Here is a 17,278-nt window from a genome sequence, read left to right as displayed (position 1 = left end):
AACATGAAGGAGGTGGAACAGTTTTTGTCTTGATGTATGGACAAAAATCCCAGTGGCAACATGTGGCGAGCTCATGGAGAGACTGATCCATAACAACTTGCTCTACAATTTACTGACTTTAGGGGGAGGAAACAGTTATGCTCAGTGATGTTTTTTTCTTATTTTCTCCTATTTGTTTTTTGCTTCAGAATGGGAAAAAAATTATTCTTCAAAGTTGTGGGCATGTTCTGTAAATGAAATGGTGTAAACTCTCAAACAATTTTAATATCAGGTTGTAAGGCAACAAAACATGAAAAAGGCCAAGGAGGGGGAATACTTTTGCAAGGCACTAAATAACGCCATAGATTTTTATTTAATTTTTTATACCGTTGCACAATTACATTTTGTCTGTTGTAACCTCTTTGCAAGCTATGGTTTTAGCAAAAGGATACAAATCATCAAATCTCATAAATATCCTACTAGGACAGCCGAAGTTTGTTTGGATTAATCGGATTTACTGTATTTGACAGCAGGCGTGATCTCTAGAAGACTGAATTCTCAAACTGATTCAAAAGATTTTCAACAAAGTGTTTGTTTAGGGAGTGTGCACCTGTATGCACCCAGGTTATGGAAGCATTTGTCTTTTTGTTTTATCAAAGTTTAATTCTTTCACATCAGATACAAACTGGGTTGTGCACAGTTTTTAAAGTGACTGTGATAGGCATAGGGGGGATTTTTATAATAAAAATGTCATTTTTCTAAATGTATTTAGAGTATCTCCACATTCATTCTCTGGATTTCATTGTTTTGCCTCCCTGTCTTTATGACCATGATCTTGATTTTAGTTAAATTATTGAAACATAAAAATAAAAAACCTGCTAAACTAATTGGTCACCTCACCCTAGTCTGTTGCCTATGACCTCAGGCCTATACTGAACCCCATTACTGGCCAAGGGATGTGGGCATTTATGATTTTTTTTTTTATTTATTTAATTTTTTTTATTTTTTGAGGATCTTCTCAGTGCACTTAATAAATTCAGCTTGTGGAGTTATCACCATGATTCCTGTGCATATATTATAATAACTGTGAGAATCAGAGCAGAAACTGTTTTTTTTTTTGGTCTGTCATGTAGTTTGCGCACGGCGTCACGGAAAATCAATGAGATGCTGTACAGCTTTAATCTACTTGCTCTTAATGTGTGTTATCTCTCGTGCTGCGTGTTAAATTAAGTAAACATCCGTCTGATTTGTTTTTTTCTGTTTGTCTGAACTGAAAACAGTTTATGTAAATGAGGGGGTCATCAGTAGTGTTAATAAATCCTTTAACAATATTTTACATTGTGATTTCATTTATCACAATTTTCTGAAAAAAAAAAAAAAACCTTTAGTCTGTCTGCTTGCAGAGGTTTTCTTTTTTTTTTTTAACTGCATTTACAGCTTCGCTGCTCTTTTCACGTCAAATGACCAGACAGTGTGATAGTTGCCAGGCATCTGAGTGGAGGTGAAAAGCAATTACTGGTGGAGGTGTAGTGTGTCACACCAGCATGCCTCCCTCCCTCCCTCCCCCCTCTTTGTTTGTCTATCTCCACCTTGCTTCCTATTCAGATTATTGAATTTGTAAAAACAAGCCCTTTATACTCAGAAATAAATACACTTGTAAAAAAAAAAATGCTTTGACTTGTATTCAGGCCCCTGGCCACCTTGAAAATTTTCAATTTATTAGCAGGACCTAAATGTCAGGGAAATAGTTAAAATGCCAAAATCTATAAAAGTCACTGAGAAAAGGAAAGATTAATTGAAATGACAGCCAGACTTTATATTTTCACATGTTAATTTGGGTCATTTTTCCTAAAGAGGCCCCCACAAAAAGGATTATGGTCATCCACGTGGATGGTCTTTTGCATGAAGACAAAAATAAAGAAAGTAAAGTAAAAAATGACATTGATCACACCGGAAATGCAGTGTGTCACTATCCTCCTACATAACAGCCACACCTCAAGGAAAAATATATTTGGCCTTGTCTTTTGAGGGGCTATCACCATGGTGACATGTCTTCATTGTTGCAGCTTCCTGAAAGAAGAGGAGATGAAAGTGAAGGTAAATGAAGAGGGAAAACAGGGCTAGGGCTGTTAGCTGCTGACAATGATTAACAGAGATCAAATAAAATGGAAATATATATGAAGCAGATGGATCTAGAAGAAATGAAAGGAGAGTGAGATGGTTGTTCAACCATGTGACTATAATAATCGAAATCTCCTTTTTTATTCTTCCAGTGATGTCAGACAGAATCAGAGAAAGTAAAAAATTCATAAATGCACAAATACTGTAATATGGCTGGGTACTCATTGTGATACCAATTGTGTTATTGTATTAAATTAACAGAGGATATCAGAAGTTTACACACTCCCGTTAAGATACAAGGTATTGTTGACAACAAGGAGAAATAAGACAGATAAAACATTTAAAAGCTTAACAAGAAAGATATCCTGCACAATACAGCTGGAAAATAAACAAAGACTTGAGTATGAGACGACTTGAGAATGAGTACACCCTTAAACTATAATTTGACTGATTAAACATTTGATTCACTTTCAGCATTTAGTCCCGTTGGGTTCAGCTATCCAAGCTGGATGTTCCTGACATTTGTTTAATTGTATGCTTTAGCCAAAGCCATTGTTGAAGGAAGTTGATCTAAATTATTGTAAGATAAAAAACTATTGGTCAGGTGCCTCCATATATCTGAGCTGAGAGCAAGGGTTGCAAGACAGAATCTATTTCCTCCAAAGAAAACGTCCAGTCCCGGGTAAACTCTCCCAGGAACTGTGTGGGAGAATGTATTATGTTGTGACAGAACCAACAATTTGTGGGGCCACATTTTCAAAAGGTATGTCTGCCACTAAAACAACTGTAAAAAAAAAAAAAAAAAAACTTGTCCAGAGTAAAAATTTGGTGGTGACAACTTTATGTTCTGGGATTGGATTTCTTCAGATGGAGCTGGGTTAAGAGTTTGACATAATAGTGTATCAGGTGAGACCAAGCATGCACCTAAAGGTTTTGGAATGGCCTACATGCATGTCCTTAACTAAAACAAGAGATGTTCCTCACAATCCGATAGATTTCAAGAACTTTCACAAGATAGAGAGGGCAGATGTTCACTGTTATCTGTCACGTGATCTACAACAAATGCTGGAATAATATTAAAAGGTGCTTCAACAACCAAATAGTTTAAGGGTATACAAACGTACACCGCAGCTTGCTTTTATTAGGATATTACTTCTAGAATATATTTTTGCTGTTTTGTGTAACTCCACACAGGTTATATGTATCATTACAGATGGAAAAGATTTGGAAATCATATGTGGTCTCATTGTGTAAGGCAAACGTTTAAGGTACTTAACTTTTTTTTTTTTTTACGTCTACTGTAAGAGCTTGGATCTGTTTTGAAAGAAAGAAAGAAAGAAAGAAAGAAAGAAAGAAAGAAAGAAAGAAAGAAAGAAAGAAAGAAAGAAAGAAAGAAAGAAAGAAAGACTGTCAATAGTTTCCCACATAGTAAAATCAGAGCACACTGTTATGTACATGTACGTTATGTACACGCCTAAGGCTATAGGTTTAAACTGCCTTCCTGAAGTCAGGGCACCTTCAGGGAAAAAAAGAGGACATTTTCTGCTGACGCTCCCTGGACACACACCTTACTGCCTGGGAGAGAGAGAGGCGGACGGAGGGAGTCATGCTGCACAGCTGAGGGAGCCGAGAGGACGCCTGCTGCTCGGGCGGTGTGTGCACGGATGCAAAGTCACCTCCTCCCTTGCGATGAATGCTTTAGCGTGGACGGCTGGTTAGTCATCTGAGAATACCTGGAAACCCCTCCGGGCTCCCGTTCCTCCCTCCCTGCGGTATGGAGGGGTTGCAGCCAGATAACGCCGGAGTTGGCGGAACCGGGGAATCCGCCGAGGAAAAGTACGGAGCTCTCGCCTTCGACACGGCTCTCAGCACTTTGGTGGTAGTGGCCCTGTACGTGATGGTGAAAGTCAGCCTGGACGGCTTCAGGCAATGGCGTGCCAGGATCTCGGTGCTCGTCGTGGGCTCGGGTCCCGTGGGGCTGACGGCGGCTCTGGTCGCTGTCCGCTCCGGGAAGGTGCTGAAGCTGACCGTGCTGGACGAGAGGTACCGGACCGCGCTGCTCTGCCGGCCCCAGCAGATCGCCCTGGATCCTCGCAGTGTGAAGTTTCTACTGGGACTCGGGGTGGACTTTGACAACATGGAAGGCTGCTGGCACAACGAGCACTTCTTCACCAGAATCGGCGTGTTTCAGGAGTATCTGCTCAGCATCCTGGAGCAGAAGAAGCAGAGGGTGGAGGTCAAGGTACAGCTGGGAACTAAGGTAGTATTTTGTTTTTAAGTTGGACTGTAAGAATGCGCAAGTCAGTGTGACTAAAAATGCGTCTTGAGAAAACTTCTCAAGCATGTTCGTTTGTTCATTTATTGTTATTTTCTAAGAAAATGCTTTATTATGGTCCATATTCTACCTAAAGATACAGATTCATGGCTATCCTCATTCATCATCAGTGGCTTCCAGAATATATATATATATATATATATATATATATATATATATATATATATATATATATATATATATATATATATATATATATATATATGCTTATTTCCTGCTGGACTTTTTTGATACAGTGCAAATTTAAATTTTTAACTAGTTTATCGACAGCACTACTGCTGAGGCTGTTTTTTTCCCAGTAAAGTTTTATGGTAAAATCAGAAGCTAATTATTCTTATTATTTTTTGCTTCTTTTTCTCATGGCAAGACAAATCAGTTGAGCAACATTATAATTAAAATTTAAGTAAAGTAATTACATTCAATTAGTTGGAATTTAACTAATGGGGTCTTACACTGTCAAACATGCAATAAATAATACACCTACATATTGAATAAAAGGGAACCAAAATAAAATGTAAACAAAGACATCAGTTTCACTGACTAAATTCTACATAATGCAATATTTTAGCAGCGTGTTAGTGTATATTAAAACTTACCAATATAGTTCTCCGGTAAATATGCACTAATGCAACTGTGATTTACTCTGTGGGTAACAAAGTAGAGGTCTCAAAACCTGAGCGGTGAAGTGAACTTCTCCCTCCAGAAGGGCTCTCTCTATGGAAACAGCATCCTTCAGGCTCTTGGTCCAGTCAGGACTAAACGGATATTGACCTAAATCCTTCTACAACTCTGGCAATTTTTCCCCACCAAAAACTCCTTTATAGTTGTTTGCGAGTTATCAGCTTACTCTTTATTATCCTATTGATCAATTTGCTAAATTCACATTGAAAGAACTAAGCCCTGTGTAAATCTCTTTCTTGCTCTGCACTGTAATCCTAAACTTGAAAGAATCTACTGAGCTGAAATCACATGTTACATAAACTGACCTAGAAGCACCTCTTTTCAACAGTTTTTAGGTCAGGAGAAGGTAAATGACAGCATTAGCGTGAACAAATGCCCACCCAGACACTTTACAGCATCAAAAAAGTGGATTTTGAATGTAATCCCATTTTGCTGCCAAAGGATTTATTTATCTACAGCCGGTTATTTTCTCACGGATACCCAAACCAAATAGCCTTGCATATGCTGGCTCCTGATTTTACAACACATTAACCCTGCTGAAGGTTTCAATACAGTATAATGACAAAATAGCAAACCACTTACTGCTACAGCTCAGGTAGCAGCCAACTGAGATGGAAAAACTGTTAGAGAAGCTGTTAGGTCTCAAAGTCTGCAACAAATGTTACATGCTCAGTGACTATTTTTGTCATGGCTTAAAATAACCTACACTTATTACAGTGTACAAAAAAAGTATGCAAACCCTTTGAATGTTTCCACATAAGTCTTACACCAGATGTATGGTAGGCACTGTAATCTTAGGATGAATACAGATGTTTTGCGAATATCTCAGAAGTTTGTTGGAGAAACTTAAAAACAGCATCATAAAAAAAAGGATACACCAGATATTATGTTCTAGAACAATGGACTATTGTTCTAGAACATCTGAACATTACACAGAGTATAATTAAGAAAATTAACCTTCTAAGATATGGCCATTCGCCTGTGCTGACTGGCCAAGGAAGGAAAGCACTGTTCCGAGACCCTGGTAACGCTGATAGAGCTGCAGAGATAATTGACAGAACATTTATTAGGTGTGCTCTCCATAAGTCAGCCTTGCCACAAGTCATGTGTGACATGTGGAAGAAGGTGCTCTGACCACACGAGACATTTATGGCCAGAATCCAGAACTGACTCTGCACATTACTCTGAACACATCATCCCCACCATCATGTAACAAGAAGGTGGCAGCATCATGCTGTGGATATGCTTTTCAATGGGAAAGTAGTAAATACAGTAGTAAATACAGGACAATCCTGCACCAAAACCTGTCAACAGCTGCCAAATATCTGGGACTGTGAGCGGAGGTTCACCTTCCAGCAGAACGTGCGGTCTGAGCTACACATAAATACTTTAGATCAAATCATATTGTTGTGTTAGACTGGCCCAGTTAAAGTCTTGACCTAAATCCAGATTCTGTAGCAAGACTTGAAAATTCATATTCAGAAGCTCACTCCTTCCATTCTCACTTAGCTTAAGCTATTTTTCAAAGAGAATTGGACCATAAAAATAGTCTTGAGCTGTACAAGGCTGGTAGAGCCACACTTTTAAATAACATGCAGATGTAATGGCAATGAAGCGTCACTCTAGAGATTACTTCAAGCCATATATTATTTTCCTTCACCTTCACAGTTATCCATTACTCTTTGCTGGTCTCACATATTCCAACAAGCAACACTGCAGTTTGTGGTTTTAACATGACTAAACGTGAAAAGGCTGAAGGGGTATGAATACTTTGGCAGGCATTGTGTTTGTGCATTAAATTTATGTAATTCATTCTGCTCCTTGTTTTAACTTTACTTTTACTACTTTTTCTTTTACCTTCTTAACTTTCGATGCAACAGAAAAAGCATTATTCAGCCAACCATCTTTGTTTTGTCTCTGTCGTTGGCCTGTAGACTTTCTTTTTTTTCTTTCAGCTGTTGCTCTTTTCCCTTGCTAGTGACTCAGTAACCTTTGGAAGATGGAAGACGAGGTCAGCGGGGCTTTTGGTCACAGCGATCTGCTGCTTCTTTCAGAGCCGATGCCAACCCAGCCATTTCGTCTTGATTTGACAAGACAGTGGGCTTGATGACAGATACTTTTGTCCTTCCAACCAGCCAGTGCTTCAAAGATCTGAGATGAGAAAGGGGTGGAAGGGGGGGGGGGGGTCTTTTAAATTACCTGTTCAATGTGGTTTAATTAGATTAGACATGGATCTCTTTGGATGTAGGCCATCAAAGCCCCTCCACAACATTTTCGTTCTCTCTCCCAGCCTTCCTGGCTGTCCTCCAACTTGATTTGTCCGCTTCCTTTTCCTCCTTAACGCAGGCAAGGAGCTGGTGAGAGGCTGCAAACATTGACCAGAGAAAAGTAATAAAACTCGCCGTCCAGAGGATGTTCTGTTTTTAGGACAAGCTCCGCCAATATATCTCATATAAATAGCTCACGTTGATATATTAAATTAAAATCCACTTGCTTCCTCCTGCGGATGAACAGATAGTGGAAGTCATATCCGTTAGACAAGCTGCAGGAGAGAAAATGTAAACAAAATGCTCGGTAAAGTATAAATACCAAACGTAATTAATAGAAATGAGAATAAAAGAGTAATTTTAGTCAGTGAAATATTGACTCTCCATATATAATTTTGACATGTTGAATAAAAAACTGTAGATTTTTCTCAGTGTAACTTAATATTTTCCCACAAATAGCTGACATCATCTAGCATTTTGGGATTAGTAGCTTATCATCTAACTGGTTTCTGTCTGAGAAAACAAGCACTTCCTTTTTATTTTTTTGTTATACTTACGTTTTAATATCATCAAAGAAATGTCAATAAAAGACGATGATAGGCTGAGGAATACAAAATGTAGTTTTCAAAGTATGATTTAATTTATGAAGGCAAAAAAGTATTCCTAACCAATCTTGCTCTTTGTAATTGCCCCTAAACTTTATAAATGGCTGTGCCACCCTTGGCGGCACACAAGCTATTGGGGAGGACATCAAGCATTCCCAGTAATTGTCAATTGCCAATGAGTCTTTTACATCCCTGTAGAGAAAATGTGTCAAATTAGTCTGCCAAAATTGGCTTAATTCAGCCTCACTGGATTGTTTTTCAGTATGAATAGTTTGTTTAACATCATGCCACTGCACTCTGTCAGATTTAAGTACAGAGTTTGACTAGGCCACCCCAAAACCTTTATTTTGATTTTATTAGGCCACTCAGAGGTGGACTTGCTGCTCTGCTTTGAGCTATTGTCCTCCTCTGAATAGTTAAAGTGCCCTAGACCTTAAGGTCACAAACAGGTGGATATTATCATTCAAGGTTTTCTGTTCAATTAGAGAAAGTCGTCCAGGTCCTGAAGCAGCAGAGCCACAGCTAAATTATCCCACAACCATCACCATGTTTAACTGTAGGTATGATGTTATTTTTCTGAAACTGTGTTATTTTTACTCCTGATGTAACAGGATGCACACAGTTTCAGTTGTGTTTTTTCACCTTAACTGATGCAAGCAAAGTTGCAGTGCTCGGTTTCTTTGTTTGTCATTTGTTCTTGAATTTCTTTAGACTGGAGACTGATGTGATCGTTTTTGGATTTTTTAACCTTTGCCGTCTTGCCAGAAAGGTTTACTTTTAGCGACGTCTTGATTCTACTCGTCTTGTAGAAATCAGGCCTACTTTTAGCAATTGAAATGGAGCAAAAAAAACCTTAATTCATTCATGATTTAACAAATTGTCATTTCAGCACAGTATCTTGTGTTTGCTCAGGTTTTGTTTCTGATATTAAAATTAGTTTGATGTTATGTGATCAGAATATGTAAATGTGGTCTACTGGTGGTTCCTAGAGTTTCTAAACGCATAATAGGAAGCAGATCTTTTAGTTATCGGGCTCCTCTCCTGTGTAATGAACTCTCACTTTTACTCTGTCTACTTTTGAGACTAGGCTTTAAACTTTCCTTCTTGTTTCAGGTTATAGTTCGAGTGGCTTAGGTTATCTCTGTAGTTATGCTGCTGTGGGCTTAGGCTGCTGTAGGACATATTGACCGCTGTCCCTCACTCTGCTACATCCTCCTAAATCTGCTGGGTTTCCTTAAATAGAAACATTTTCACCAATCTGTCTGTAGGATTTGATAGAATTCAATTTGGAAATTGCTGTAAGATTATATGGGTGGTGAATTACTGCTATATACATAAACTGAATTAAATTTGATAAAAAAAGCTAAATCAGAAGAAACATTTAATTGGGCAAATATGCTTTCACTGCATTTAATCAACTATGTATATCTTTCTTTTTGTGTTTTAGTTTACGGAAGAATACCTGCGGCGGATTCCGCACAATGACTGGCCTCGAGTGATCGTGGTGGCTGACGGGTCATGCGGAGACTCTTGCTCCGTTTTAGGAATCAGCTCGGACTACATTGTGGAGTCCTGCCACGCCTACGGAGCTAATGCTACCATAGAGAGATCAGACCAGAGACAGGTCAGGAACCACACTCTGACTTTTGTTTGTCGTCAACATTCGTCAATTAATCCGTTCACTGATTTTTTTGCATTTCCAAGATCGGGTCTTGGCGGTCACAGATCTGTTGTGGAAACCCAGATATACATCCAGAAAAGTAGCTCAGTAGTAATAATCAGTCCCATAGACATGCCAGTGTTTACAAATTGGTCAAATGTTTGAACCGTTATCAGAACCGTTATCAAAGCTTTACGCTAGGGTGACCAAACATACTTTTTTTTATTTCCACCTTTTTCCTTCTGTCGGGGGTATCTGAAGGGATTTGTAGATGAATGCAGATGTCCTGTTGTTATGGGTTTTCAATGGACCAATAGGCAAGTTCTTAAACTGACATGTGCAATGCATGGATTAAGACAGCCTCTTTTGTGTCATTCCCAAGCTGCTGCCTTGTGGGTGGTTCTTCTGCGCTCACAAACTGAACAGCAGGGCAGTGCCGATAATACCGCTGCTGTTTACAGGATGCCACAGCACACGTGTAGCTTTACAGACAAACCAAAAAAATTCCTTCATACCATCCCGGCCGGGACAAATGGGTGGAGTTGTGCTCAAGTTAACTGCAAGTTAACTGACTTTGTTATTATCCATTAGAATAGAATAGAATAGAATTGCTTTGTTCCACAATGGGGAAATTTGTGACAGTGGCAAAAACACGCGGAGAGAAAACACCAGATTTACACACTAGATTATATGAATAAAAAGCTCATTTTAAATTAAACCTGTAACGCAAAAGAGAACAAACTTCTTAGCACGTCCCTCACACAGCGCAAATGTTTAGAGGGTTTTCTCGCTGATGCAGTGCATAAGAGGTGAAAGGAGAGGAACCAGCTTCCTGTTGAGTCACTGAAGAGGATTCTTCTTGTGGAATATCATTTCAGAGATGCTTTTTGCAATCATGCTTATTTGCTGAGTGACCAAAAACTGATGAGTCGGATAGACTAGAAATGTCCTTTACTGTCCCACAGCCGAGAAATTCAGGTGTACGAGCAGCAAAGTGAAACACAAATAGAAGCCTGCAGGTATGCACAGAAATGTAAATTATGTTGCAAATTTGCAACATAAGAAACAAAAATATTGGACAGTTTTCATTTCTTTAAAAGCATAGTAAAAAAATAAACTAATAAACAAATATGTGTGCAACCGAGTAGGGTAACCTATAAAAATATGCAAATAAGCATTTATGTTTATTCATAAAAAAAACACAAACAGACTATTTACAAGAATGAAAAAGACTTTGCAAAGTAAGATCAGCTCTACAGCAAAATATGATTGAGAAGACAAGGAGGATGAAGGAATAAATTAGGATGAAGAAGAAAATGAAGAAGTCTACACATTTTTGTTTGTTAGATAAATATCTTTGTGAGACTGCTACAATCTATTTGTATTATCACATAGAAAAGAAAATAATAGAATCCTTGTTTTCTCCTCAAAATATTATTTCACATTTTTCCAGTATGACTCAAAATGTGAACTATTATTGTTAAAGGCTAATTTTCTAACACAATAGTAATTCTATCAATTCCAAATATTTTACAGTAATTTTTGTACCTGTTTACTTATGAGAGGCTATCTGAAGTTTATTATTTTACTATTCTTTCTAACCACACAGAGAAGACACTTTAAATATTTTAAAATCACAAGTCTTTAAGTAAAAAGTGTTTCATGACTGGGTCAAGTGTCATCTTTTTGCAAATCAAAATATGGTCATCTTTAAAAACCTACTTCAGTTAGAGCTAGTATAGGAAACAATGAAAAGATATGTATTATCTTTAAACTAAAAGCAATGTAAAACATAAGGTAAGCAGTAAATACCTTAAAATTGTAACAAGATCTTAATGAAAGTAGTTAAATTCTCATAAAATCCCCATAATCAGAAAGATGAAGTGAGATGCAATGCATACACATAATGCATATAAACACATCCTGATGCATTTTGCCACACACACTTGTAAGCCTGAATAAAGAACCCTGCTACATAGAAGATGGCATTATTTACCTGCGTTGTGTGGATAATCTGAGACAACAGCAACCCGGACCTTCTGAAAGCACGCTTAGTTTTATTTGGGGGCATCAAAGTAAAGGAGGCTGAACACATAAGCAAACCACACTTTTAACATATTTAGTAGGGAAAAACTTTTGAAATCCCTGCATCCTTTTTCTTCCACTTCACAACTCTGCACTAACTGTGTAAGTCATCTTAAAATATGATATGGAGAAAGTAATGTGAACGGTATGAGTATTGCAAAGACAGTCCAACAACCAAACACCACGTGTCTGTAGGGGAGAAGGCATTTAAGGTGCGAGCAGAAAACGTTATCTTAGCTCAGTTGGTAGTCCGGAGACTTTAACCGTCCCTGATAACTGTGTGATACATATCAGTGGACTGATTATTCTTCAAATAATATTACAGTTAATAGATGATCTACAGTGACAACAAGGGATGAAGGTTATTTTCATTGACAAAATAAACAGGTTGAGGTGAAAGGCTCCAGGCTTAAAATCTGACTTACACGCAAACACGGGCACAGTGTCTCTTGTTGTTTTTATGTAACCATAGCCATTCATATCACGTCCTCTTTAGTGGCTGTGTGGCTGCCTTTTATTGGCCACTGTTCTCTCTGGCTGCTTCCTGTAGTGATTGAATTTTCCTCCCAGGATATGACCTGATCCTCCTTACTGTCCATTCCCCAATTGCCACCCAGTCACTGCTTTCCTTCCTCTCCATCTCCCCTGACTGCTCTAAAAGCTGCTTTACGCCTCTCTGCTGTTTTATGCCGGCGAAAAGAAAATTGATCAATTTTCTCTTGAGGGAAAATGATGAGTGGCTACAAGGTTGAACTGCCGAATAAAAATTGAGCTATTTTTAATTTCCTCTCAAGTGACAGCAGGCCCGCAGACGGAGGTGATGATTTTTCAAATGCATCTGTCTTGCTCGGACTGCGATTTATGGGCTCGAAATATATGACGGGGACGAGATTAATTTATGGCCTGTATCGCTTCCTCCAGGTGCCCACGCCTGAGATCCGTGCACACAGCCTCTACTTTGACCTGTCGGCCTACGGAGTGGAGGCCCTGCGGGAGCACAGGAACCCGACAGCCAAGTCTGGCTTCCACCTGAAAATCTATGGCACCTTCAGAAACCGCTACATGGCCCTCGCCTGCCCCGCTTCTGACACCAAGATGGTCCGCTACCTCAGACACACGGCAAACTCCTCTGTAAGACTTCTGCTGTTTCTGTGCGCTGCTGTAGAGATGCCGTGCTGGATTTGAGACCTCACTCCTGACTTTTCCTTAGAGGAAATGGACTTTGATTCACTCGTGTGTGTTTGAGGTTTCTGTTTTTGCATGGGTTCTTGTTTGTGTTTAGGCCTGTGGGAATACTGAAATATGTGCATTCATGAAACAATAAAAACAGCATACAGGGCGATAAGACAAGCACCTCAGACTCTTTCAGTGCTCACCAGCATACCTTCAGAGCTGGCGCGCCTACTTTGCCGTGTTGTTTTTTTTGTTTTTTTTTTATTAGAAGTCGCTTGATTGTCAACTCAAGTGCCTCTGATCATGCATAGCCTGCAGCCACGGCGCGCACAGAGCAGTTGTAGTTCACACAGGTACGTAGAAAGACCGACCACGGAGCGTTCGTTGCTATGTGGGTGGCCATTCAAATGCGGCGTTACTTAGTAACAGTTGGCTTTGTAAGTAAGGGTCGAAGAAGAGCAGAGTTGAAGCGAGAGAGAAAACAGAGAGAGGAGAAATGTGTCATTCAAAACCCCGCAGATGCTGTGGAGCTGATTGAAAGGCACAGTCATTAGTAGACTCATTTCGTTTTTTGTTTTTTTTCTATAGAAATTAAGAGGGTGAGTAACAACCAGATTGGCTGCACATTAACACCTGGTCGTCTTACATGTGTTGGTGGCTTTTCAACGGCAAAGGGTTTTGGCTATTTAGTGATCTGCAACTCTGGGATGCCAAGCAGACATCAGCAAAAGTCTCAGAGAAGAAGCCATTTTTATCCATCAGCTAAGTGATAGTTGCATGCATGTTTTCCCCCAAAATATTGAGCCCGCCACTTGGCAGTGAAGCAATCAGTGGAAAATATTAGATATATCTGAAAACTGTGCCAGAAATTTACATTGCAGCAAGTTTACTTTGAGAGTTGAGAACAAAATGCTACAAACGTTACATCTACCATATACGCATGCGTCAGCGACCACGTTACATGTTAGACATTAATGGCGGTTTGGTAGGAAAACAAAGTTTGAAGCATAAATCAACGCTATTATTATTTATATTTTTTACCTTCTGTTTTCATTTTACGTTTTCCAAAAAATGCCTCTTAGCATAACATGAATTAAAACAGCAACAAATAATCATATGTAATACATCAACTTCAAACATTTAGTGTGCAGTTTTCGTGAAATAATTTTAAAATCCTAACTTGCCATTTTTATTGGCAGTTTCCTAGCTTTTAAGAATATTTTGCATCATCAGATTTATTTACTTATTGAAAGCAAGGAGAGTGCATATTGATGAACAGAAACACTGTATTTGTAAATACTAAGGTGCTATTTGCAGATGCAGAGTCACAAAGTGCTGCACAGTAATAAAATAAATTTAAAACAATAACAATAGAACAATACAGAAAGTGACAATATTGAGTCAACCAGAACTGGAATGCTTGTCTAAAAAAGTAGGTTTTTAGGAGCTTTTTAAACACATCACCCCTAGTTTTAAGGCAGGTTTCTTCGAACCATTAATAGGTTCTGTCCAAACGTCCTCAGACTCTGAGTTGAGCTGCAGGGCTTAATTAGGTCTCAGATGTAGGGGCTAATTTCAATCATGCAAATTTACAATGCCATCAGACGTTATTTTTACCTTTTTGTTAGAAAACGAAAAGAGTTTTAATTACCACCTCAGATGCTCTGTAGCCATAGTCTAAAAGATGTAATCAGGCTTTTACAATTCTGGCCTGGGGACCCCAAGCCCCCTTAAAAATTATACAACACAGGTTGAAACGTGCTGGTTTTAAAAACACAATTAAACATTACAGCAAGTATGTTTAATGAAATTACGTTCTGCTTTAAAATGTTTAACTTGAGTCAAAAGATTTTCCCTTTTCTGAAGGATATATATATTTTTTAACCATACATCTTAACTTTACATTTGTTTTGTTTGTCAGATCATGAAGAACATTTTCCATGAATCCTTCAATGCCTACAAGACGGACATTGAACCTCGTCTCAACGACGTGACGCTGCACCACATGCAGTGCAGCCGCCGACTCTTTGAGGTCCAGTTGTCCCACAGACGCATCAGCGCCGCCTACATAGAGGGGGAAAACGTTGCCGTCATTGTGGAGGGTGAGGCGGCACGCGTCCTCAACTTTGACACAGGTAACAAGATGCCAATGTTTCCTATAGTGGTTCCGTCCATGCCGTCCATCGCGTAGTATGAAGAACAGATCTAAGGTGACTGCTGTGCACGTAAGCGGCTGTGTCACTCCAAACCGGACAAAATCAAGAATAAATGCACAAATAAAAAAAAACTAAATAAAATAAGTATTAGATAAATAAAATATGTGATAAATTCATGTCAACATTTTCATTTATTATGAGAATTTTGCCTAGCTTCAATATGGATATGTATTTAATATAGCTTTTTATTTTAAATGATATTTGATCATGTTTATTATCTGTCCTTCATGTTTTTATGCTCCAGTAGTCATTCTTTTAATGTTTTCTTTTCTTCTTTTTACAGTTTTATTTTACTAAAATGTATGTCCATAAACATATCAGAAATAAATAATTATTCTCCAAAATATATTTATTAAAATTTATAGGTATATCTTCCTCCTTAATATTTAGTCTTTGCATCTTTTACTCTGGTTGATTTCTAAATGTACTTTTATTTCCATGTTTGCCTTTTAGGGTTTTGTGTTTGAATTTTAACTTCCTATTTTTTCATGCACTTAGCAAATAACAAAAGAAGAGAAAGGATGAGGTAAAATAACGGACCGTACAGATGAGGGACAGAAATAGACAAGGAAGGAAATAATATAGAACTAAAGAGATTATTAAACAAATCCTTTTGAAAATTAAAGAGTAAATTAAATAAATGCTTGTTTAAAAAAGGTATTTTCCTATAGAGATTTAAACAGTGCCATTAGTTTATTTTGTCAATTTGTTCTAACTTACATTTTTGCCTTAGCAGATGTTTTTCCAGCCCTAAGCTCAATGTGCTTCTGTATTTATTGTTGATAATTTGAGATTTGCTCCTCGATATCTCATAACATTGAAGTATATCTCTGTCAGATGACAATTTCTTAGCCCAAACTTGTATGTCAATAAATCGGATGTCTTGTGTGTAATCTATATTCTCACATCTTTCTCATTCATCCTCCAGGGTTCGGGGTTAATCTGGGCATGCGAGGCCTTGAGTCAGTGGGGACCTTCATTTACCGGACTGCCACCGCTGTGGACCAGAACGATATTTTAGAGGCGCTGTCAGCTAAGATGCAACACTCCAAACAGGTGGCAGAGACCTTCAAGCAGACAGGTCTGGCTGACTCAATGTATGAATGAGGAAGTGGAACGTCCCGCTGTGCACTAAGTGCCACCCAGTGGACAGAAGTGAATCTTAACATGAAGAATGGACCCTGATGCCTAAACAGCATTATTAATAATTTCATATCAGCCTAATCTTAAAAGCAGTGATCGGATGAATAACTAAGAAAATCTTTTGTTTTTTGTTGCGCACGACATGCAATGAAAGTGGTGACGACAAGAAATGCTAAAGTTGCAATCAGGAAACCAAGGACAATCACATAACTGCAACAAAACAAAATATTTTCCAAGGTCTCGGCACAGAAAAGGTGTTTGGCTCTAAGACAGCTGGAATTAACTGAAACTGCGAGACTGTGTTTTATTTCTCTCACTCTCTTCCTCCGTTAATTAGACAATCCATTGACTTGATTCCCGGTTAATTGCCACTTGTTTTATAGAAGGTGACAAGTGCTGCTGGAGAATAACCGACTGTGTTGAAGCATCTTCGGCTCAGAGTGAGAAATGTTAGGGCTATTATAATTAACTCATTTCTCAGAAAAAACAAACAAAGAAAAAAAAAAATCAAACGATGTAGTGCAGCAGCTGTTCCACACAGGGTTTTAACTGCCTCCTTTGTATCTGTGTTTTTGGCTGCTGACAAGGTGATAATAACGGTGATAGTGATTTCTTCTTTTCCCATAATGCCTTGTAAAAACGTTTTTATATGTACAAAGGGACACAGTGGCGATATTGTGTTTTTTGCATATTTTCATCCAGGTGGTGTAAAAAGCCTCATTGATGACGATGTAGTTGAAGTGCCAATAAAAGTGACGATGAACTCATTCAGTGAGAGTGGACCAAGTGCTGTTCCCGTTGATCTATTTTATCCTTAAAATAGAAATCAGCTGGATCTATGGTGCATGCATGGTTATGAGGCGTAACATTATGATCCCCTGCCTAAGAGTGTGTTGGTCCTATTTTTGCTGGAAAAACAGTGCTGACCCGTTAAGGCAGGGGTGTCCAAAGTGGCCATTTGCAGCCACGTGACTGATTTTGTGAGGCCCCCAATGGAAATTTAGTAACAGTCC

The 17,278-nt window shown here is 38.6% G+C and overlaps 1 protein-coding gene across 1 annotated transcript; it reads left to right on the top strand.

The window, feature by feature from the left end:
• Positions 1-3,678: 3,678 nt before the first annotated feature.
• si:dkey-234i14.6 lies at positions 3,679-17,034 on the top strand. The gene is made up of 5 exons (XM_012879865.3): positions 3,679-4,360; positions 9,436-9,612; positions 12,655-12,864; positions 14,828-15,041; positions 16,051-17,034. The coding sequence occupies exons 1-5, from the start codon at positions 3,875-3,877 to the stop codon at positions 16,227-16,229; spliced, it is 1,266 nt and encodes a 421-aa protein (XP_012735319.2). The 5' UTR covers positions 3,679-3,874; the 3' UTR covers positions 16,230-17,034.
• Positions 17,035-17,278: the final 244 nt, after the last annotated feature.

The sequence above is a fragment of the Fundulus heteroclitus genome, unplaced genomic scaffold (genome assembly GCF_011125445.2).
Source record: "Fundulus heteroclitus isolate FHET01 unplaced genomic scaffold, MU-UCD_Fhet_4.1 scaffold_93, whole genome shotgun sequence".
Lineage (NCBI taxonomy): Eukaryota > Metazoa > Chordata > Actinopteri > Cyprinodontiformes > Fundulidae > Fundulus > Fundulus heteroclitus.
This window is presented reverse-complemented; position numbering and strand designations above follow the sequence as displayed.